A 25,721-nucleotide genomic window follows, 5' to 3' on the forward strand; every position below is an offset into this window, starting at 1 on the left:
CAAAACACAGCTCAGTGTAGATGGGTTACAAACGCACACAGAACAACCTCCAGTTGTTGCTTCAGTGTAAAAATGAAGTTGCAGAGAGTTCATAGTAAGTTGTGGAGTGGAATCTGGATCGGTGACATGTCGTTACAGCTGGGTTAGGGTCTAGTGCAAGCTCTGCACTGGAATATGAATCAGTAAGTGTCTCTAGCTGCAGTAACAGCTTCTGCACTTTGGAGAAGGCTTTGTCCTAGATGTTGGAACCTTGCTGTGATGGTTTGTAGCAGCCACCAGAGGTCAGAGGCTGGATGGTTTTATACACCTATAGCCCGTGATTGGCCATTGGGCTTGGTGACCTTAGGCTTGTGTGGCTGCTCCAGAGCCTCTGTTATGAGTACATATTTACTATGGGGTGTGTGAAGGTTTTATAACAAGCGTTTACAACCGTTTCGGCAAATGGCTTTCAAAAGCATTAAACTCTTCTGAAGACTTCAAGAGCTTTAATATGGAATTGTATAATTTACATCAAGCCGTTCTGAGTGATTATGATTATTTGTTTTTTTTTAATGTTAAAGTGTTGGTTAATTATTCCAAATTTTTTGAAAAGTACATCTTAGAACGGACCTTGAATAGTTAAATAATGTTCTAAAGGTTCTCTTGATCTGTTAATTACTTCCTCAAACGATTGCTGTTCTGATAAGGTCATGGTTTTGACGCACCATGTTGTTGTTCATTTGAGGACCTTGATATAACCCCGACTGAAAACTTCTGTAGAAAAATAACAATGAAAACTAAAACCACATTTATATATAGATATATTTAATTTGAATTGTTTTTACAGTCAGATCAGTTTTAAAGCACACAGTGACAACACAATTGTGCTGCCTCCCTTTATATTGTCTGTTATTACACATGGATAGTTTGTAACAAGCCTGTCATAAAGAGTCACTGTTATAAGTGCATTACTGCGGTACAACACAAATTCATGTGCATTTATTCAGCTTTTATTAATGTAATATTTCCATATTTACAATTGCTACATAAATAGTAGTTACAGAGTAATAACTGACATGATATACATTTGAATTTGAGGTCTACGGCAATATTTCAGCAGCAGTTACATTGTTGTTGCAGGTTATTAATGTGTAACTACATATTTACTAGAGATACTTGCGATAAGATGGAGGCAGTTTAGCTATTACCATCATTTCCTTGCTGTACCAGCTTGGCTAGTATTAACACAGCCCTCATTTTGAGGTTACAGAATTAATCTACACACAGTGCACCGAGAAAATCCATTCACAGCCACTGTTGACTGACTCCCTACGCTTGGGGTTGCGGAGAGGAGTTGTTCTTTTAAAGCTACCCTGATGTGATGGCAACAAGGGCAAAACGGCAAAACATAAGCCTAACTTAAGCTAAGTCAGTCAGAATGCATTTCTCCATGCTTCCACACAGTTACATTCAATTTACAAGGCACAGGAAAACAAGCTAACACTGCTATGAATGACACCGAGTACTGAACATTCGGCATTGAACTAACTTCATTCTTGGTAATTCTCGCTCATTCTTAACCATGTTAGTGATTACAGAGTGTCTCTCCCTTCAAAATACATTCAGCTTGTCATTATACAGTATGAGAGATTATTCTCCAGGATTAATAGCTGTCAATGAGAACGCATTGAGCAAGCATTTCAGAATCGATCATTGATGCTAACACAAAGAAGTCCCATCTCACTTTTCAGTCTCAGAAACCCCGAACGGGATCATATAGCTACAAAGATTTTGACACGGACACTTAACGACTAACTAAAGCTACTTTGATTTGTACCACCAGGAGGCGTCAACGCCCAAAGATTTTCAAATCTGCTTCCAATTTGTCAGTTATGTAATTCTTTGTTGTTTATTATTGCCTAGTACACTACGTATCCCCCCTTTTCATCACCAGTCTTTACAGCAAGTGGCTATTCCTGTATTTCTGTATTAGCGTGACCAGTTCGGCCGTGTCCACAGTGTGAGGATAGAAGCTCATGACTTGGTCCACTATACTCTGAGGGAAAATGGTGCTGAGCTGAGACCTGACGTCCTTCCTTCTGTCTCTCAGGTTGTCGGAGACGTGGGAGTCCCGCATCTCTGCCTGCCCCTGACCCCAGCAGGCCTCAGCTGACCTTGGATAGGATGCTTGACTGGCTTTCGAATTAGGATAGTTGAAGGGATCTTTGAAAAGTGACATCGGCAGGTCGTTGTAAGGGCTACGAGGTTTGTATCCTTGCCGTGACTGAGCCGATTGAGTGTAGTTAAGGCCTAGATCTGAGTGCGAGTGTTGGCAGCTTGAGAGTCTTCCCGGGTCCCTGCAGTACAGTCGATGATAGACTTCAGGACTTGGTGCTCTTTTGGGCTCCAAAGAGGCACTTCTGGTTGGAAGGTATTCACTGTCACTGCCTGCCATACTACCGCTGCTATAGGCTGTGGAGGTAGCGAGGGCGGAGTCACTCAGATAAAGGCGGGACATGGAGCTCTCTGTGGAACTGAAAGATTGGTCGCTCTGGGAGCTCGTGTTGGGAAATGACCTGGGCAGGTACCTGGGAGTTTTTCCTGTTTCCTCTGGTGCCGTGTAGAGGTCAAGAGCGCAAAGGGCTTGGATCAGATTGTCATCGTAGGTTAAGGGCAGCGTGGCTGTTGTCATGCAGTTCGAGTGCCTGTTGTTAACGTAGCTGGGGATTTCACTCGGGAAGAGTTCATTTCTGAGATGTGTAGAGGGCTGGAACTCTTCCGTTTTAAGTCCTGGCTGACTCTTCGCTCTCAGCTCGTCTGCCACAGACACCAGGGGCTGGTTGGAGCGCTCCGGGTGGTAGAACTTACACTTAACCCCGTAAGTGCACTTCTTTCCTGCAAAGAACAAAAGGACAGTGATTCAGTGATCTACTATTTTAGTCGTACTATTAACGGCAAATGCAGTTTTGGTCTTGCCCAATCACTCAATGGGTTACAGTCACATGGTTTCTTCCTTTGTGCGTAGGGTGCCCTATTGTGAAGTGATTGTCTGGTTCCAGACCCCAGCACTAATGTAAACATAAATTAAGTTTGCTCTCAGGCAGTGCGTTGTTTGTAGAAAATAATCTTTAGTGAGCGTCGAGGTTTCCCTGTCGAATTAGTGTCCACTGTCTGGGTGCAGTGTGTTTAGTTTATTATCGGTGAAGTGCTTTATGTAGTAAATGTGATGCCATTTGGGACGTGGTCATAATGTTTTTTTGAAATCACCTGCGACCTGTAGATTGGTGAAGCATGGTGTGTTTACCCAAGCAAGGGAATGACGGCAGTGTTTCTCACATTACTACACCACACCAACCTACGTCTTTGTTAGCAAAGTATGCTAATTCAGTCTGTTTTTACTTGTCTCTGACCCCTTGGCTTCTTTGAGTCTGTCAAGTGACCTACCATAAGGGCAGTGTAGCTGCTTGTTGTCTGGTCCGATGGGCTTCTTCCTGAGGAAGTTCTCGATCGTTGGACCGTTTCTTCCTAGTGGATCATCAGGGGGCATGAACCTTAATAATAACAACACAAAGAGGACAGGTTATCAATGGAATCCTTTGAATTTTCCTGTTTAAAAGAAGAATAACATTTACTGGAAAGGTTTGGACAAACAGGAACTGGGCTACTGCTTCAATATTAGTTATTGATCTTAACAACTGCTGTATTGTTTGCAGCCCAGATATGTGTGTGTTTAAAACAGCTTGTTTCCTCATTCTAGAAGTGCACAGCCTTGGCAACCAAAAAGAAAATAAATATATATATATATATATATATATATATATATATATATATATATATATATATATATATATATATATATATTCCCGGGACACTGAAATGGAGGAAATACATTTTTTGTGTTATAGATAAGAGGTAAACATCAAAACAGGCCATAAAATAATCGAAAGGGTAACATTTAACAGACGTGTAAAACAACAGCTCTACACTCGATTGTTTCCTTGTGTCTCTTACGGGACTCATGACATGAACTAACATCTATGGTGCAGTGTAGAAAGTGGCTCCTAATTAATCTAAAATAATTACAACATAATTGTAATAACAAATTGATTAGACAACAATGTAAGCAGCGACCATGTACTGGTTGTTTCACATGGATTATTATAAGTGTTTTGCATTGTAGTTGTTACATTTAGGTAAAGGGAATAAACAGTAAAGCCTTTACACACTGAGGTAGTAACAACTACATTGCAGTTACATTGTGATAACATTCGTTATTCAGGTAAAATTCTAGTTATAAAACACTTAATATCAGCCAGGACCATCTCAGACCTGAAAGAATGAGGCTCCACTCACATGTCATTGGCGAAAGTGTACATGAGCAGCCTCTCCTCAATGAACTTCTTCCACTCAGGCTTCTCCAGCTGCAGGTCGCGGTAGTTGTCGTTGGACACGACGATGCCGTCCGAGTCGTACGCCAGCTTCACGATGTAGCGATCGTCATAGCACACCACCCTCCTGCCACTGACGAGGCGCGACGGCGTGTACACCAGGATGTTATTTCTCGCCAGCTCTGTGAGAATGTGCTGATCTGAGGTTTAAAAAAAAAAAAAGAAAAAGAAGCTGTGACATTCTGAGGGGAGAACAAAAACATGCGCCCACGCACAACCTACAATAACACACTGTGGATTCATATACCCTAGAAACTCAGAGATGACCTATAAAAACTGCAGGGATTTGAAAAATAGTCTGTTTTGATATAATACATGACGTCATTGCAGTTTCCAGCAGCGTTAAGTTTTTCTTATCAGTTGTATCCCAATTTCATGACGTGTGATTGAAAACATTCAAGACTGTGTTGTGTTCCTAATACGTTGAGGGGCAGATTTGATGTCCATCTATTATTTAATTTAAGCCATTGTTGAAACAGGTAAAAGTCCAAGGTGTAAATACAGACCTCACTGTGTCAGTAATTAGTTGTTAATAACAGTGTAACGTATTCAGTTTGCAATACCTAGCAAATCAATTCAATTTCAAACGCTTAAAGTGTTTTACATCTCTCTACATCACGTATTCTTGGGTTAATGATGGATTGCTAATGAATCTGTGACAAAGGCCTGTGATCAACCTCTTTCTTAACCACTTTAAGCAGCACCTTAAATCCAGTGCCCAGTGTCCTACCTGTGATGGGAGTGTCACGTCGCGAATGCTCTTTCCTCCACAGAGGCACAAACACAGTGATGTCCCGAATGCCTCTGTTCCAAAACCACTGGACGGCCAGCTGGATCCCGCGACAGGAAAACACCACGTTATTCCCGTGACTGCAAGAAAATATATCACCTGTTAACAATTGTCTCTGAGATCTCTCCGAATGTGCTCCCAATTCTTTTTTTTTTTTTTTTTTTTTTTTATGGGAAGGTCATACTGTTTTCCCACTGGAGTTTTTCCATGGTCATAAACAAAGCTTTTGTGTGGTTTCAGCGGGGAGGTTTGTCCTTTTGCCCTCAGTTTCTGGGAAGACTTTGGACATATATTGGTAATTTTCTGTGAAGATCTGATAGCAGTCCGCCTCAACTTTAGTGAGGTCAGATCATCCCAGATGTACTGAGTTGTATATCAACCCTCTGGCGTTAAGTGTGGTGACCTTAGTCTAGTGTGTGTCTGCCTCAGTGCCTCAGTCTTTTTGTGTGGAGATCTTAGTAATTTAGAGAGGCAGTACCTATTTGAGTGTAAATGTTGGTGAAAGGTTAAGGGAGTCCTTTGTGTGTTTGATAAGGTTCATCTGAGGTTGTTTCCTAATCTGGGGCTGGCCCTTGCTGAACCCGTGGAAGACGTTTTCATTGATCTCTGTAGATGACTGGAAGAATGCGTCACTGTCGATAAAGTCGTGTGGCACCTTAGTTGTGGCAATCCACTGTCTCTCTAGCTGGAATTCAATCCTGACTTTAAGTGACCTAGTATTGAACCTTGGGGCACCTCAAGCAAATCCTCGCAATTTGCTTATTTTTGGCAGTGATTATGTCACATCTGAGTTGTATAAAAGTACATTTGGGAACAGGCCTGGGTTCACAGTTGTGACCTTTGCACCCTTGAAATGGGTGATGTACATATTTAAATACCTAGGATTGCGACACATTTAAACAAAGGTCACACTTCTGATTCTTTATGACACCTATGATACTATCTACACATGCAAGTCAGTGTAGTATAGCACCAGACCGGCGCAGACAGGCTCATCACTCGTGACCTGTGCTTTGTAACTCAGGTGCGCACACTTGTCTTTCACATTTGCCTTTGTACTACAGTAACCCAACTTCGGGCCTCCCCCTCCCAGCCTGTGTCAGGAAACAGGAGGGCACTTTGCATACAACACATGCCTGAAATGAGAAATATACTGCAGCGTTTCGCTCAATAAATAACAGGGCTCACTATTAAGGAAGTTGCACATATGTACAGCTCTGTCCAGGAAGAGCTTCTGCAAACAGCCCCAAACCGCCACCACTGAGATTTTCAGTCTTGTGGTTGAAAACGTCCTGCTGTGGAAACAAAAACACCTCATGCTCTTTGCACAGCAGCCTACAGAAGGTGGGCGTGTGTGCACTTTGCACCATCTGTGCATCTAAAATAGCCTCGCTAACAAAGAGGTGCATCAAGGTGCTTATTTAAGGGATGCCTACATTTTCTTTTCAACTATAAAAATAGACAAAGGCAAGTGATAAAGTCTTATGCTTAAAAACCACTTCATATGTGTTTACATCCCTGAATCGTAATCTTTTATTTAACGTTTACAGCCTCTTTGTAGATGAACTGAATAAAAAGAGCAACCCCAGCGCAAATGTATTTTTTTTTAACCACCCCCAGTGTTTCCCCAAACACCACTAGGCTTTCAGATCGTTCGTGCAAAACACATCTAAGACCAGAGCACTGTCAATAGCCTGAAGATTGTGCCCAAATAGTCCTCGCTGCCCCCTATGCCACCCCTGGCAACGTGACCCTCTTATTTGCATGTATAGGTATACTGGTCTATGACAGGTTCAGGTTAGTTCGTGATGGACTAATCTAAACTGCTACAGTGAACCCCTCACCCACATTTCAGCCTGTGAACTTCATGCTGGTAACACATCTGTCAGTCGGCCTGTTTAATCATAATCAACCATCTTCAAGAAGTTAACCGTTTAAAACCACACCTAAGAAGTTTGAGTGATTCAAGCTGAGGCAAAACCAACAAAGTTGCACATGTCACACTCTCACTCCCTAAGGGAACATTTGGGTTATTGCGTTTCTCACCCGACTGATCATGCGTCAGCCTCTAGGCATGACTTAAAACTTCAGAGTGTAAATAGAGAAGTGTCTCTGCTAGGACTTCTGCATTTAGTTTCAAGGGGAACTGATACCAGGGTCAAGTGAGGCACATGTTTTTTTTTTTCCTCATGCTACGCCTAAATTAGACAGCTCTAAGTCCAGTTTTGTCCTGTATGTAAACTGAGAATAGAAGGTATGGCCAGTTCACATCAGTACGGTCTGGTCTTAATTTAGATTTGGTGTCCCAAATGTAACACCCGTGACCCTTGTCTCCGTGACCTAGATTCCACGAGTAAATGAATAGTGTAAAACTTGATTTAGACATTAGTGGGTCATTGTCCATAAGGCTACACCACTCCTACGTTAGTAAGGTCGGGTGCCAATGTTAGTGATTAGTTCTGGATCACAGAAACCTCTCCAACTCATCCCAGAGATGCCAGAGTGAGTTCAATCCCTCCAGAGAATGCCTTTCCACTGCCCCACAGCTCATTTCTGAGGTGTGTGTGAATAGCCCTGGATTTACTAATCCTTCTTCAAATCCGAAACTGGGATCAAGGTTCCAGACTGGGATTTTTTAAAGGCCGCCCTGTATTATACTATACTAGTTGGCCTTTTATAAAATCCCAGCCTGGAACTTGGATCCAAGATCAGTATTTGAAGGCCTCCCTTCTGAAATGTGTGTCCAGAACACACTCACCTTATAGCCACGTTGCTCCCATCGATGACCACTGGCCTGAAGGGGCTGCTTTGTGACGTGTAAACCTTTGTGTCCGGCTGAGTCTCAGGGGAGCTGCAGCCACGAGGGATCAGCTTAGGACTGCTGCAGACAGAGATTCATTCATTTAAATAATCATTAATATAAAGGTAAATATATATTTATTTGTTTTTTTTTCCAAATCTCCAAAATAAGTTGTGACCGTACGTCAAAATGGACTTGATCGACCTGGAATGTGTTCCAAGACATTTTGATGTTTGCCTATTGCTTTTATTGCTAAGGCAATGTCAACAACAGATAGTGTTTTTAGACGTTTTCCAAGAAAAATGTAAACAACAAATTAACATGTAAAAACAAGGCTTTGCATAGACCAATAAAAAGCAAGACACGTTTTTTAAAGGAGAACATTCACCCACCTCTCTCTGCTGGTCACTCTCTCTGCCCCAGACTGTGGGCTTGGGGGGGTCTGGCAGGTCTCAATGAGCTTCTTCAGGATCTCGTTGGTCTGTGCGTCATGCTGGAGGTCCTGCAGGACCCTCAGGATGTCCTTCTGGGAGTAGCCCAGCTTCCTGAACTGGTTCACCTTGCTTTGGTCCATTTTCAGTGCACCTTGTGTGAGTCTGTGTCCTCCAGAGGGTCCTTTGACCCGTAAATATATTCAGTAATTAATGGGACACTGATGTGTAAGTATATTCCAGAATAGATAAGGGCAATCTTCGTCGGTATGCTGTCCAGTCCAGTCTAGAAGTTGTCAGACTGCAACCCCACAGACTTGTAGGTCAGGTTTAAACTTCAGTCTTGTCTAGTTTGGAAGCCAAGGTGATTGAAATTGTCTCGAGCGTGCAGCGTCCTCTTCTTTCGTCTGTTTCAGACGTCTGGCAGTGCCGTCCTTGGTTTTGTCTTGATGGGGAATCCTCTGCCCCGCCCACTTTCACTCTTCAGGTTTCCACGGTAAAACCCACGGCTGGAACAGATGAGTATTCGTGTCTGAGGAGGCGGGTTCTCTCTGGGTATACACAGAAAGGTTGGCGTAGAGTTAGGGGCTTTTACACCTTCAGTGCACTTACACAAACACACACACAGAAGCGCAGCTATATTTAAAAGGCTCAAGATGCATCAGCTTGACGTCATGAAGAAACCACAGGGGAGCTGAGGACTATGCAGCTCTGCACTATCATCCATTCACTGTGTTGATGTTTTGTGGATTGTGTTGCAATGGGTAGATTGCATCAGTGTTGGGGGATTTATGAATAATTGGGGGGGATTTTTTAATATCAAACAGTCATTTAACTCTTTTAACCACAGGGTTATTGAGTAACTTATCTGTACGTCTGCCTGAGTAAGCGCTGATACTGATCACGACTATTAGGCCTTGAAATATATCATCATCTTCTGAAATCAGGGGTACTAACAGGTACTTATTGGCTTTTTGGCTTCAATGCTGACTTCTACTCTGCAATAGATGTCATAGAACATTACTGTGAGGATTTGATGGCATTCAGCTGTGAGAATCTCTTGATCTCAGGTCAGAATTGTCGGATAGGCTCTCATCAGTCAATGGGGTCTGAAGGGCTATGTTTATATACCACAGTCTGGGTCAGGAGACCAGGAGCGGTAACATTGAGAATCACACCTGATGCTAGCCAATCAGATCTGTGCATTATGGTGAGCGCACACACAGGCCAGGGATTCAGACACCGCCATCCTGGGCCCTAAACACAGCCCATGGGGTGAGATAAAACACTTTTAGGATGACTGTTGTGTGCGTTAATACCAAAGACGTTATAAATAGAGCACTGTCTGAAATATGAACGGTCTGTTAACGGAAAAAGTCCCACTCTTCAGCAAAAATCAGGTTGCGCCACAGTGCCACCCAGGATTTGTTTATAATTTGTGATTTTTGATTGAATATTCAAGTAATTAAAAGTTAACAACTGAAACCCTGGGTCTAAAATAGTTGCTTCTTAAAGTAGGGGTAGGCCTGAGCTCATTCGTTAGTCCTACTAGAGTTGCCAAGGCCTTAAATAAGCTGAGATCTGATTGGTCATAACGGTCAAAAGTGGTCTCCCATTGATAGACAGCACTGAGTCATATTATTTACTTCACAAAATGTTTACACTACGCTTTGAGGTCTTAAATGTGAGCTGAGCGTCCAGCAGGTGGTGTGTGTTTATGTGTGTGTAGGTGACTTAGCTATTTCTGCTTTTCATATTACACTTGCAAGACTGGGAGAAAGCCAGGGGCTTTCCAGTCATCAATTATACCCACACACTTGTGCATACACATACAGAGCTGTAATAATAGTTTGGTGGTTAAAGTAAGTGATGTCTTAAAGTGCAGTCACAGGTTTAAATTTACCCTGAGGTTCCACACGTTGAGCCACATTCTGGACCCGTGCATCTCACTTCTCACCTAAACAACTGAGAAACTTAGACTTAATCACACACCGCACTCCAAAACAGGAAGAAAACTGCCCTGAACAGAAGCCTTCAAGCTACTGACTAATTAGCAAGTGTCAGTCTTTGGAACAAACACAACTCAACTAAACTCTGTTAGGGCTAAGCACTTATCATTACCCCAAACAGCCCAGGACTAGTCAGAAACATGCCTGAATCTGACTGGGGACTAAATACACTTTTCCACTCTGTGCTACCTGCTCTGCTCAAATCTACTTGGCTCTACTCTGTTTGGTCTCTGGTCCCATGTTTGTTTTCCACTACCACAGCACCTTTGCCCGGAAATGTAGGGTAACATCTCAAAACACAGCTGTAACTGGAACAATTTTCTTTGGAACCACATCAACTGAGACAGTAGATCACTAGTCTTTTACCGTCCATCTCTTGCTGAACTCTTTAGACACTTAGACCCTGTTGATGTCCTAAAAACAGCGCAATTTTCAGTTAAAAACAGATGGGATCTCTGCTGTAGCTGGAGATTTTATAGATGGAGAGTATGTGCTGGACGTCTTCATTGCGCTGCCTAGTGATTACTCACTCTGAACAATTAGAGCTCTGCAAAGTTTACACATCACAGTGTAATCCCTACTCAGAACCACAAAAAAGAGCCTGGTTTCAGGTACATGGGCGTAAATTTGCGAAATGGGAATGCAACCAACCCAGATCGGGTGGAGTGGAGTAGAGTAGGGACCATGGAGCGGGAAAAAGCCATAACACAGATTCCTGGTCACATTAGCTTTGGTCAAATCTCATTAATGTAAACTATTTGAAGTGGTTTTTACTACTGACCAACGGGTCAATAGTAGAGACTCAGTTCACTGAGACTGAACTGGACTGGACTGGATTTAACACCCTACTGGTGTTCATTAACCCCCTGCTTACAGAACCAGTCACCCAGGATCTTTGTGGCAGAGCAAGTGTGTTGTTTTTTTAACTCTTACTTTTTCCTGGAGGCTATATTTAGCTCTGGCCAGAAAAGAATGGTAAGCATGGCACCTTAAAGAAAAACATGCTCTTTCTCGGATATCTCCTTGCTTCCTTCATGAACACACACACACACACACACACACGCAGATTCTCGTTCTTGGTCATACCCCTATGAGACATTAATGTTTCTCACACTTCAGCTTTCAGAAACCTCTTTTAAGTCAGTTTCATTGCTGTTTTTGTTCAACCTTTTGTTTCCATTTGCTGTTTCATAAGATCTACAGCAAATTTCCGCTAATGTCACCGTGTTCAGAACACTCTGGTTACGTGCAGTATGTTGTATCTCAACTCATTCTTTATTTTATTAACTGCAATATTTCTTCTAAAGTCAATCAGAATAGATCTGGATCACAAACACCTATCCAGCTAATCCAAGGGCTAGGGTATGGACCCGTGTCATTCAAGGGGACAGTTGCACTGCCTCACAGGCCAAAGTTGGGGTGCTTTGTAACCCCCAAGTTGACCATTAGCATTGGACATGATGATATTAGACTCATATGCAGCTGCTCCAGCGTCACTAAGTTCAACCTTGGCGTCCTGTACATGTATAATCAAGTCTCCGATTAAAAGTCTATACTATATTGGTGTGCATATATAACATATTTTTGTCTCTGACACACACACACACACACACATATATATAGACCCAAGCACACACATACTGCTCTTTTTTGGGCTCATTCTCTGTGCGTCATAGTCTCTTCTGATTAAACCACATCCGCACCTCAGTTTCTCTAGCTCACAATCACTATCTCTTCACACATAGCGTAGGGGTTTTTCTAAAGAGACAATAATAACACTTCATATTCAACTGCAAATTCAAATGGGCTCGTTTCAAACACTTCTACTGCCACTGGAAGCCCCGAGAAGTGTAGCCCACCTAAACAAAACCTGCTGAAGAGCTTTAATCTCCAGAGGATAGTCATGATTCATACTTTCTATCTCAGATGTTATTATACTACAGCGCATACCCCGAGTAAAACCTTTCATGAGCAAAAAGATGTGGATACGTCTGGTCGGATAATAGGTTTTGCTAATTTTCTGAGTGAAAACAACTTCAAAACGCTGAGTTAAATGTGGTATTTTAGCCTACTATCTCCTCTACTCCTGATAATTAACACTCTGTTTAGGTAGCTATGCATTAAAATGTGCACATATACATGTATACACAATATCAAGACCCTCCTAGAGCAGGGGTGTGCAAATGTTTGCCCACAAAACCAGCTAAACACACCAACAGGCTCCAGTTGTTATGTCTGTGCTGAATGAAAACAGTAGCTCAGCAGAGGTGATAGTAATAATATAAACCAGCTCCACGAGATAAAGCCCATTCAAAAGATGAATAACCCCTTAATGTGCTAAGATATTGTAATAAGCATGTACTTACAGTCTGAGTGGTCAAGAGCGAGTTGAGTGTGTGTGAGTGCGCTCGGCTGTGTGTGTCTCTCTCTCAGAATGAGTGCTTTTGGAGCCTATGAGGAAGTGTGTGCCCATAACAGAAAGGAAGCTAAAGACTAAATACTCGCCGACACACCTTCCTTACACAAGGCTAGTGTCAGGGTTTTTTTCTTTTTTTTTTTTTTTTTTTTTTCTCTACTGCTCTTCTTGGAGGAACACAACTATAATATACAACCTCACATGACTCCAAACAACATTAATACACAGCCTCACTCACAGCCATACACAACTCTAATACACAACCTCAAACACAATCTAAATACACAACTCTAATACATAACCTCAAACACAATCTAAATACACAACTCTAATACATAACCTCAAACACAATCTAAATACACAACTCTAATACATAACCTCAAACACAATCTAAATACACAACTCTAATACATAACCTCAAACACAATTTAAATACACAACTTCACTCACAGCCATACACAACTCTGATATACAACCTCACATGACCTCAAACACAACATTACTACACAATACACAGCCTTACACACAACTCTAATACATAACCTCAAAGACAACCTCACACATCCATACACACAACTATAATATACAACCTCACATAACCTCAAACACAACCTCACACATCCGTACACACAACTATAATATACAACCTCACATAACCTCAAACACAACCTCACACATCCGTACACACAACTATAATATACAACCTCGTATAACCTCAGACAATACCTCATTACACAACCTTACACATCCGTACACACAACCATAATATACAACCTCACATAACCTAAAACACAACCTCACATATTCGTACACACAACTCTAATATACAACCTCACATAACCTCAAACACAACCTCACACATCCGTACACACAACTATAATATACAACCTCAAACACAAACTCACACATCCGTACACACAACTATAATATACAACCTCACATAACCTAAAACACAACCTCACACATCCATACACACAACTATAATATACAACCTCACATAACCTAAAACACAATGTTACTACACAATACACAGCGTTACACACAACTCTAATATACAACCTCACAACCTCAGACACTATCTTAATACACAACCTCACACACCTCAAATACACAACCTCACATAACCTCAAACACAACGTTAATACACAATACACAACTCTAATACACACCCTCACACAACCTCAAACACAACGTTAATACACAAACTCACACATTGGTACACACACCTCAAATATACAACCTCACATAACCTCAAACACAACATTAATACAGAATACACGGCCTTACACACGACTCTAATACACAACCTCAAACACAACATTAATACACAACCTCACACACAGCTGTAAACATAGCTCTAATAAACAACATAACGGTAATACATTGCATTCATCTACTTCTGTAGCCTGAGTGAACTTTGATTCGCTCTGGATAAGGTCAGCGTGTCCTCCTCCACGTGTCTCGAGGTCCAGTGCTTAGAAGTTAGAAGACCACTTGGGATTTCCAGGTCTCAGAGGAAGCTAACTTTAGAGTTAAGAGCACTATGTAGAAGCGGTCGAGGTTAGGGAACACAAGCTTTCCTTGTGTAGGAAAACACTCATAACTTTATCCAGTTTTAACTGTCATTATTTGATTTAACATCATCATCAGCTCTGGTTTGGACCTCACTCCAATTTAAGACCAATGTGAAGCTGTTGAAAGGTTAAGAAAATAAAGAATACTATTTTTAAAGAATAAATGTTTAAGTATTTAAAAAAAAAAAAACATATTTCAGGAAAATTTCACTCTTAGGACCCTTTTAGGAACCCATTGAGAATAAAAAATCTTTCAGAGCCCCACCACATAACGTGACGTATCAGAACCAACAAAGGCTCATGTAAATGTAAATGTAAAGGAAGAGACTTAATTCAGGGCCTGGTTTTGCTTTTCAGTCATCGGTTTAAAGAAATCATGCACCATGTCTTCATGTGCCTACACACACACACACACACACACACACACACATGCGTACCCAGTCAGGAATGTGTGCTTAGTTAAGTGACACTTCATCTGTCATAAGTAGCTGAATAAATGTTGAATTGCATTCCAGTTGTGTGTGTGTGTGTGTGTGAAAGAGAGAAAGTTTAACAGTGTGTTTTGCATGTGGTTAAATATGTGTGTGTGTCATCCTGAGGTCATGTGACCGTATCCTTCTCTCTCAGAGGGAAATGTCACAGCCCAAAAAAAGCCATTTTTAGATTTGTCTTCTATAAATAGACGTGACACACATGGCTTTGCCCAGTGCGACTGCTTCAGCTCCGATGATATAACTCTTTCCAGCACATGACCTGAATATTGTATTCCCTGGTTTGGGGAATCCTGGCATGGACCTGCCTGGGTTACGAGGCCTTTATGGAATCCTCACTGTGAAAAGTCTGCTTCTTCTGAAACTGTTTGCTGAAGGCCTGGTTTTGTAAAGCCACGTCAAGCCTGTGTAAGCCTCTTATAACAACGGACATAAGAGCACACCAGCAAAACCTTTTGAGCTATGTTACCTCTATATAAGCCTTTAGTGCCAGCTGATTTAACGGCACAGCAGTAACATAGAGCCACAAAGACGTACAGTAGCTATGAAGGAGGCAATCACAAAGCAACATTACACCTACATGAGCCTATAATAACAGACAACAGTATGGGACTAAAGCAGAGCTAATGTTAAAGGTATAACAGTGCTTTTAGAGTCGAGTTGTGTTCCCTTAGGACACATTATATACTCTTTTCCAGAAAGAGAGGCAAATATTTGGAAACAATCATTCGTTCATTCATTGTCTATAACCTTTATCCAGTTCAGGGTCGCGGCGGGTCCGGAGCCTACCCGGAATCACTGGGCGCAAGGCGGGAATACACCCTGGAGGGGTGTGTTGTCCTTCACAGGGCAACACACACTCACACCTATTGACACTTTTGAGTCACCAATCACCTACCAATGTGTGTTTTTGGACTGTGGGAGGAAACCCACACAGACACAGAGAGAACACACCACACTCCTCACAGACAGTCACCCGGAGGAAACCCACACAGACACAGAGAGAACACACCAACTCCTCACAGACAGTCACCCGGAGGAAACCCACGCAGACACAGGGAGAACACACCACACTCCTCACAGACAGTCACCCGGAGGAAACCCACGCAGACACAGGGAGAACACACCACACTCCTCACAGACAGTCACCCGGAGGAATCCCACGCAGACACAGGGAGAACACACCACACTCCTCACAGACAGTCACCCGGAGGAAACCCACGCAGACACAGGGAGAACACACCACACTCCTCACAGACAGTCACCCGGAGGAATCCCACGCAGACACAGGGAGAACACACCACACTCCTCACAGACAGTCACCCGGAGGAAACCCACACAGACACAGGGAGAACACACCACACTCCTCACAGACAGTCACCCGGAGGAATCCCACGCAGACACAGGGAGAACACACCACACTCCTCACAGACAGTCACCCGGAGGAAACCCACGCAGACACAGGGAGAACACACCACACTCCTCACAGACAGTCAAAAGGACTCAAACCCACGACCTCCAGGCCCCTGGAGCTGTGACAGAGACATTACCTGCTGCGCCACCGTGTCTGATTATGATCTCTAACTAAGGGCACTGAATAGATACCACCACAGTGACAGATTTACTGAGAGTGTAGGTGGAGTGAGAACACCTGTGGTCTTTGTAATGACTGAGCGCTTTCTTCAGCTGCACAGTGAAGCTGGGTTATATTTTAGAGCTTGTAGTAAGTAATCTAAAGATTATTCTAAAGACCTAAACTCAGTTTGAGAGGATTCAGGGCTGATTGCAGGATGTACTGGGTGATTACTGACTTAGGTAGCGTTAGCCGTATTAGCCTCAGAGATCCAGTACTGAACTGAAGAAGCTGTAATTACGTCAGCTGACTGGGATGAGTGGAAAATGGAGCACATTAGATATTTTCACCAAACATTTCCTTAAGACTTTGACATTTTCATGTTTTAAATATAGCCCCGAGCACAGAGTCATGGCTCATATTTGTTTAATGTGGAAATATCATGACTTCCTTTTTCCAAACATTGTGTTGAAACTAAAAGACCCCCACGAAATGTGTTAGTAGCACAGTGCTGAAGGGCAGGGTTTACCAGGAAGTTAAAGAACAACACCAGCAGCCTTTTTAGCCCCACCTCATTTGTCCACTCCTTTGGGGTTCTGGAAGAATGGCTGCTGTCCGTTGTAACGTAATCATAACCAGGGCGGACCTTTTTACTGAAAGGCGCTACATAAACAGCATAACATTAGTTAACGGCATAGATCGGTTTCCAATGACTACAACAACTGCCACTGGGTTTAGTTTAAGAGCCAGTTCAGTTTGAACCAGGGCACAAAACATATGAATGGACATTGAAGCACCGTCACAAGGTCAATTTGATGTTTGTGTAATATTTTCATAACAAATTAATTTTCCTGTAGTCGTCTTTGTAAACTCTGTATAATGTTTTTACATGTCACAGTTGTTATTACATGTCAGAATTTAATATAAGATTCTTACAGTACAACCGCAGTGGCAGTTTAGTCCTCATCACCAACCCCAGGCGCATTTTAAATGTGTAAAACCCAGCCAACAACAACAGCTCCAAGCATCGTTGGAAACTGTAAAAATATTTGAAAAAAAGGTGTGGTTTTGTCCCTGGCCCTGAAACATTGTGACTCCTGATCACTGGTGTTTTCTTGCGTGAAACGCGGATGCAGATCGTTTAAATAAAAATGCATTCAGCTCATTGTTCCCATTGTCTTTAACCGCACCCCAAGCACTGTGTCGTCAGGTTCGTGACTTTAACTAAATGTTAAACGGAGACCTGGTTAATGGAGGCATTTCTCACATCAACAACCAAAAGAATATACGTTTTTAAATCGCTAGCAATGACGAGGTTCGCTAGAAAGATAGAGCTAGAACTCTACTGAAGGTCAGGCGACTGCTGTGTAGTAGCTGACATAAGAAGTTGTGTAGTAACACCATGGAAGCAGAGCTACACGAGGTTGTGTCATCTCTGTACTCAATGGAAACTTTTATAAGTACATAAACACGACCCTACAGAAGTCTTTCATAACCGTTGACTCTGACCTACATGAGATTTATAAAGGCCTCTCCCTAAACGTATCACTTACTAATGGCAAGTGTTGTGTCATTCCACTTCAGCGAGTGTCAAATGACACTTACACAAGTTTATGCAGAGTCATGGAAGATTTGTGTAGGAGTTGAATAGCATTGTGAATGCTGTTCCTCGGTGTGAGATTACCAGTAGCTAAATAGGGTATCTACCCTCAGTTGCTGTGCAATGATATCATCTTGGGTTTTGTATTTTATTAGAAATATTACCTAATGCTTGATATAAATGCCCAAAGGGCCTCTGGGCCTGTGTGTTACGCAAGCGATTCTTGTTTTACGTCAGGTTTGCCTCATTGTGACTAAAAGGAAGAATGAATTGAATTCAGGCTCTGGGAAAATAATGAAGTCCCAGGAAATTGTAAAATGTAACCAACAAATATCACACACAGCTCAGTGATCCCTCTTCTATGTTAATGTCTCTGGTTTGTGGACAGTTGTGATAATAATAGAGGGGTTTCCCCTGGCCGGCAGTGAACGACGTTTGTGACCAGTGTGATCCAGTCATGTGTTATGCAATCCTACTCTGACTGGATGAGTTCAGTGGAGTTTAAATGTTTCTACAACTGTTTTACTGCCGTAGATATTTAGAGCTAACACTGTTATATTACTATTAGGTTATTACATATTTATTACACAGATAATTACATTGACTGTGTTGTAGGTATTTTTTTCTGTCTGTAGAAACTTCAGTTTCAGCAAATGATCAGGTAAAGCAACACTTTGATGTTGTTGTCCACTGACCCCGGATGTAGCCCGTCAGCTAAAACACGCTCAGTGTCCCAATTTCACTTAAAAACAAAGCTTCTACACTAGCTTTGTTAACAACACAAAGCCCACTAGTTCTAAGCCCACTCAAACCACATCCAAGTTTTTATTAAGGTCACACAGACGTGTTGATGTGGTTTAGGACGAGTGCAGACGTGCAGCTCAAAGTGCACACTCAGCCATTTTAAAGTAGGCCCAGACAGAGAGAAAGAGAGAGAGTGAGAGAGGACCCTATGTTTACTTCATCCCATCTCTGATCCTGGAGGGCATCCAAATGTGGGGCCAACGTTTCACCCATGGGCATGAACTAGCTGTTGCTCACTGAGGAAGCCCATAGGCCCTCTGACTGAATGTTTGTGACTCCATTGGTTTAGTTTCATTTTAAAATATTGAACTGAAGGTATGTGTCAATCTATTAAATGAAAGGAGAAGTACATTCTCAGAAAACAGGTACTGGACAGGTTTATTTTCCTGGAGGTGAAATGGCGGCGTACGAAATCAAACTCTACAACTACAACAACTAAAGAATCTAGCATCGATGTACAATATGGTACAGTTATGATCTCAAAATATAACATAGCAGCTCCAGCACTTGTCACTGTGGTGGTCTCTGAAGGGTCCCTAGTCAGTACTTTTAGTTAGGGATCGTATTGTATATTAATGAATGATTCAGAGCTACGTTCAGGAACCTATTGACCTTCAGCTGTCGCTACATTCGCCTCACAGATTCGAATGCTGTACTTATGTCAGCTGATTGATCGTGACTGGGGTGAGTGGGAACTTGTGTACGTTAATTTTTTTTTTTGCCAAACATTCCCTAAAGAGTTTGACATTTTCAGATTTTATATATAGCCCCCAACACCGAGTCACGGCTCATATTTGTTTAGAGTGGAAATATCATGACTTCCTTTTTCCAGACGTGGTTTTGAAACTAAAAGACCCCCGACAGCCCTGAAAACAGGAAAGCCATGTGTGTGTTTGTGTGTGTCACCAAGGCAACCGCGAGCAATGACATGCATGTGTGTGTATGTGTGTGCGTGGAGGGGTTTCCCGCTACAGAAGTGAAAGACTGTAAACAGAGCACAAAGGTTATGGTGGTGTATGAAGGTGAGGCTCAGAATGAACCAGTTCCTGAATGAACCTCTTAATTCTCCATAGTGTGGGTGTCTCACATGGGGGCAGCCAGGTTTAAACGGGTTACTACAGAATGCCTAGCAGTAGGCGTCAGCGGCCTGGATTGGAGCCTGTGTCAATGCTACAGATTCAGGCCGTTTATATACACACACATCTGTATGAGCCTGTTTATTGACAGTTGACCCCCTTCAAGGCCATGCTGTCCGTTACAGTGCTCATCATCCGTTGGAACACACTTTGCATTGGGAATCAGGAAACTGAGGGATTTCAGTCAACTGTGCACCGAAGAATGCTCGCTATGTTCCAGCTCTTACAGAGTGTCATATAAGTGGCATGAAACCAGCTCATACACTTCCCCAGAAACACGAGCTCTGGAATCTTTGTTTTCATTTTCAATCATTTCCGCTGCTCCGTATGTGGTGAAATATACAAGCAGTGGAAAGAGAAACTCAAATAACGCGGAGAAATGAAAATCATTTATGTGGTCTTTTTAAACCATGACATCATGTGGACATAATTCCAGTACCAAAAACCCTATGAACTTAAAACGATCCCTTTAAAATATGTACACGTAAAAACGAAAAAGAGCTGCTAGGAATTGATCATATCTACAGGCAACACTGCTGTCAGATAATTACACATACATCCACAGCAGGAAAAATACACTGGGCACCAAGTGTAAGACTGAAAACTGTAAAACAAACACACGCTGTACCAATCCCGGAAATTCGCAGTGAGTCGTAGTTAGTCATTTCATTACCTTTAGTATTAATCTAGTTTCATTTAATTAAATCTAATTAATTTTGTCTAATTTTAAATTGAAAAAAGTCCTGTTTTGTATTTATTTAACATTAACATTTTAATGTCAATAAAGTCCACTGCTGGAGGCACTTTGCAAAACAAGGCAACGCCCAGACGCTGGAAGAAACTCTTCTTCACTATTCCACCCAGTCACTCATCGCCATGACAACAGTAAACAGACGAAGCATTCTGTTGTTTTTATTTCACTGCGATTTTCAGTTTTCAAATCAGAAATAAAGGGTAATTTTGTTGTAGTACTCATCATCAAGTCATAATTTTTATACAGTTCTCTCTTTTTTTGTGAAAAATAGGTTGTCAACAAATATGTTGTTGTCATAGTGTTTTTAATGAAATAAAAACGGTCGGACAGTAAACACTAGGTAATCACTCACTTTGCTCACATTCTGCTTTGTTGTCCCTAAATGAACTGATTCATGCGGGTCCTCCACGTTGGGTGACGTTTGCGTACATCTAGGATGGAATCTCTGAGGCATACAGGCCTCTAGGGGTCATTTTCTTGGCTGTTTGATAACGTGAAGGCGAACCATGTGGTCTTTTAACCAGTGTGCGGCGGTTCTTGGGGTTGGGATAAGGCTGTGTGTGTAAGGGGCGGCACGTTGGCACAGTTCCAGGGACCTGGAGGTTGTGGGTTCGATTCCCGTTCCGGTGACTGTCTGTGAGGTGTTTCGTGTGTTCTCCCCGTGTCCGCGTGGGTTTCCTCCCACAGTCCAAAAACACATGTTGGTAGGTGGATTGGTGACTCAAAAGTGTCCGTAGGTGAGTTAATGTGTGAGTGTGTATGTTGCCATGTGAAGGACTGGCACCCCCCTCCCCTCTGGGTTCCTGCCTTGCGCCCAATGATTCCAGGTAGGCTCTGGACCCGCCATGACCCTGAACTGGATAAAGGTTACAGACAATGGATGGATGGATGATTCTGTGGTTTGATAAATTCAATGTGCGTGAGCACTGGTCGTACAGCTGGTCCAGGCAGATGTGGTTGGGTTATAGCCGTAACCACAGGAAATCATATTTAAAAAAGGAAATACAAAACAGGAGACCTAGTGAAGTCTCTACAGGACCTGAAGAATTAGTGGATGATGTAAGGAGAGTGAAAGCTGAACTACTGAGGAACGGAAAACGGTCATGAGTCGACTGACGAGTCGTCCACAGAAACTGCAGCCTCCGCCATGACCGCTGACCTTCCTCCCAACCTGTGGTTATCCCACTGAAACTAGGCCTTATCTCAAGGTGTGTGTGTGTAGGGGGTATTACAGTAATAATAACAGAAACAAAAGGTGGAATTAATCTGAGGCTGGAGATTACCCGCTGCAGCAGTCTGTGAGGAATAATGGAAAGCATGAGCTCATTCTGCTACTGAAGGCTACTGTGGTGTTCATTGGCTGTTGGGGGCCTAATTAGTCTCTTAAATCTCTTTAGGTTCATGTGGCGTACCCCTCACCACCAACACACACACACACACACACACAACCCCACACACAGTGACAGCTCCATTATGGGATGAGTTTGACTGCAGTTTGGGATCCACCACTAATCATCCACCCCCAGCACCTGACCTCACTAATGCTCTCAAGGCTGGACACCATCAAACTCTCACCGAAATGTCCCCCAGCAGCTAGTCCACAGCCTAAAAAACATGACGATAAAGAATGGACACTTGTTTCCACATGTTTATTTATGTCTGGTTCTTATCGTTTGAAGCCACCGGTTAAAAAACTGAGACCTGAGGACCTCTAGTGGCGCCTGAAGGAACTGCACTAGACGTCTCAGGCATCTCTTCCGTACCCGAGCTGGGATTGTACTGTAACAGTCTTGGCCAGTGCTGACTGTTGTGGGATTTTCTAATGGGTTCGTGGTGGAAGCTGACGCAGCCCTCTCATGGCAGGCCGGGGTTTGATTCCCCTCTCAGGTGCAGTGGAGTGGTGTTAGCGAGTCACTGCGCTGCTTTTATTCCAGGATAAAAAGGAGGAAGACCTGTAGAGGGCGCTTATGTGGGGCTTGAATGGGCGACTTCCAGTGACGCTGATTTTACAACAGGGGGCAGTGTTGTCTTTACAGGAGCGAGAGAGAGAGAGAGAGAGAGAGAGAGAGAGAGAGAGAGGGAGAGAGAGAGGGCAGAGCTGGGGCTGGAGCTGAGATGTGTTTTATGTGCAATATGTAAACGTCCTGTAAATGTTTGTAATAACACAGTATCTGAAGATAAAGCCTTCACTCTGCATGAGAACTCACTGAGACACTGCTGAGACTTCACTGAGACGTCACCGCGTGCTGTGGAGATGCTTTAGTGTCTAATACGATCCAAAACACATTAACGGGAGCTGATAGATATCTCCTGTTCCTTTTCTCCAGATGTGTACCGCTCTCATTCCAACTCATGAAAGATTGAGATCACCCCCCCCTCTCCCTCTCTATCTCCCTCTTTCCCTCTCTCTCTCTGTTTCTCTCTCTCTCCCTCTCTCTCTCTCTCTGTGTTTCTCTCTCTTTCTCTCTTTTCCTGTCTCTCTCTCTTTCTCTGTCTTTCCCCTTTTCTCAGCCCCCTTCTCTCCCTCTCTATCTCCCTCGTTCCCTGTCTCTCTCTCTCTTTTTCCCTGTCTCTCTCTCTTTCTCTCTCTCTCTCTCTCTCTCTCTCCCCTTCTCTCAGCCCCCCCCCTCTCTCTCTGTCTCTGTCTCTCCCCTTCTCTCAGCCCCCCCCCTCTCTCTCTCTCTCTGTCTCTCCCCTTCTCTCAGCCCCCCTCTCTCTCTCTCTCTCTCTCTCTCTCTCCCCTTCTCTCAGCCCCCCCCCCTCTCTCTCTCTCTCCCCTTCTCTCAGCCCCCCTCTCTCTCTCTCTCTCTCTCTCTCTCCCCTTCTCTCAGCCCCCCCCTCTCTCTCTCTCTCTCTCCCCTTCTCTCAGCCCCCCCCTCTCTCTCTCTCTCTCTCTCTCCCCTTCTCTCAGCCCCCCCCCTCTCTCTCTGTCTCTGTCTCTCCCCTTCTCTCAGCCCCCCCCCCTCTCTCTCTCTCTCTGTCTCTCCCCTTCTCTCAGCCCCCCTCTCTCTCTCTCTCTCTCTCTCTCTCTCCCCTTCTCTCAGCCCCCCCCCCCTCTCTCTCTCTCTCTCTCTCCCCTTCTCTCAGCCCCCCTCTCTCTCTCTCTCTCTCTCTCTCTCTCTCTCTCCCCTTCTCTCAGCCCCCCCCCTCTCTCTCTCTCTCTCTCTCTCCCCTTCTCTCAGCCCCCCTCTCTCTCTCTCTCTCTCTCTCTCTCCCCTTCTCTCAGCCCCCCCCCTCTCTCTCTCTCTCTCTCTCTCCCCTTCTCTCAGCCCCCCCCCTCTCTCTCTCTCTCTCTCTCTCTCCCCTTCTCTCAGCCCCCCCCCCCCTCTCTCTCTCTCTCTCTCTCTCTCTCCACAGACATGTTATGAGAGTGTTTTGAGAAACAGAATCTGGTTTAGTAGGAGGTCAAATCTAGTGTGGGATCTAGGTCTCTGTGGTTAAGGCCACCAAAATGAGAGAGAGAGAGAGAGAGAGAGAGAGAGAGAGAGAGAGATTCCACTAAAAACAGAAAGATGTCTGCAGCTGTTTGGTGAATCAGGCCAAGTGCGATTATGCTTGTGGTTTTTGGTTGTGAAGCTGGGGGATATTCAGTGTGAGGGATATTCACCTCTGTCTCTCTTCCTCTAAATCACTCTCTTTAGACTCCAGATAATCCACTGAATCTCGGGGCTGTACTGGTCTCAGGGTGTGTTCACACAGAGGTGAATCTCAGGATGTAGACTGTGTGGCCGCTCGCTGTGAGAATCAGAAACACACACATTCAGACAGTTTTCACATCAACAAAGAATTGACAGGTGTTGTTCAGAGCAGTGGACGGACCGCCCCAGAGCCCGGGACCCCTCATCACTGCTGAAGGGCTTAGGGATGAGCTGAGAGACCGGCTGGGACTGGCAGGTGCGTTAAGGAGATATTTACCGCCACCATGTGGCCAAAATGACACAATGCAGATTTGTGAAGGAGCCAAATTAAGGAGAGTATAGTCTCTCCTTTCCTTCTCCTTCTGTCTCTTTCTTTTAAAGTTTTTATAAACCTTTCTCACCTCTCCTCCCTCTTCACCCGCTCCCCACCTCATTTTTCATTGCCTCTCTGTCCCTCCCTCTCTCCTTCTCTCTCACTCAGCCCCCTTTACTCCCTCTCCCTAACCCTCATTCTCCTTCTCTCACATCCCTTCTTTACTTCCTCCCTCTCTCCCTCCTTACTTTACCTCTGTCTCCATCTCTTCTTCCTTCCTTCTCTCTCTCTCTCTCTCTCAGCCCATTTCCACCAGGTTAAATACCAAAACATTTGTATACCACTCTTTATTCAAACGAGTCCCATTAGCAGTGAGTACAGAGTCCTGCCGCTAGGGGGCAGTGTGTAATGGACTTTACCCTCTTTACATGTGTCCAGACAAGATACAGAGAATGTAGTGCTGTAAAAAGTCCTTCATCAGGCTCTCAGTCCAATAAATAGACAGCATTGTTCTCTCTCTCTCTCTCTCTCTCTCTCTCTCTCTCTTCTCTCCATCCTTTTCTTCCCTTCCCTCCCACTCTATTTCTTCTCTGATGCCATATTTACAGTCGGACAGATCCTGCAGATAAAGAGCCACTGTGTCGGAGGAATGTGAAGCAGACGGAGAGAGAGAGTCGTGAGCGTTTGGGCAGCCCTTCGACTGAGTGAGTTACGTTAAGGTGCACGCAGTGCTAACGCAGATGTTCAGTTGTTCCCAGTTGACGCTGATCAGATGGAGCAGCTGCACATGAGCGTAACTTGAGCTGCAGTGGCTTTTTCTGACCTATCCATCCAAACCGTTTTCTGGCTGAATGCAATCTAGCGCCCTCACAGCAATGTTCCCATCTGTAGAGTACAGCCTTCCTATAGAAGTACGAATTACTGCAGCAAAGTGGCACCAACATCCTACTGATAGCCTCTATTTC

The 25,721-nt window shown here is 43.6% G+C and overlaps 1 protein-coding gene across 1 annotated transcript; it reads right to left on the reverse strand.

The window, feature by feature from the left end:
- Window positions 1-819: 819 nt before the first annotated feature.
- Window positions 820-12,908, reverse strand: LOC136702200 (probable ribonuclease ZC3H12D). Its single transcript, XM_066677150.1, has 7 exons — window positions 12,824-12,908; window positions 8,410-8,999; window positions 7,976-8,098; window positions 5,158-5,297; window positions 4,333-4,567; window positions 3,424-3,530; window positions 820-2,874 (listed from the first exon to the last, which is right to left on the reverse strand). The coding sequence occupies exons 2-7, from the start codon at window positions 8,589-8,591 to the stop codon at window positions 1,937-1,939; spliced, it is 1,725 nt and encodes a 574-aa protein (XP_066533247.1). The 5' UTR covers window positions 8,592-8,999; window positions 12,824-12,908; the 3' UTR covers window positions 820-1,936.
- Window positions 12,909-25,721: the final 12,813 nt, after the last annotated feature.

This window comes from Hoplias malabaricus, chromosome 7, assembly GCF_029633855.1.
Source record: "Hoplias malabaricus isolate fHopMal1 chromosome 7, fHopMal1.hap1, whole genome shotgun sequence".
Lineage (NCBI taxonomy): Eukaryota > Metazoa > Chordata > Actinopteri > Characiformes > Erythrinidae > Hoplias > Hoplias malabaricus.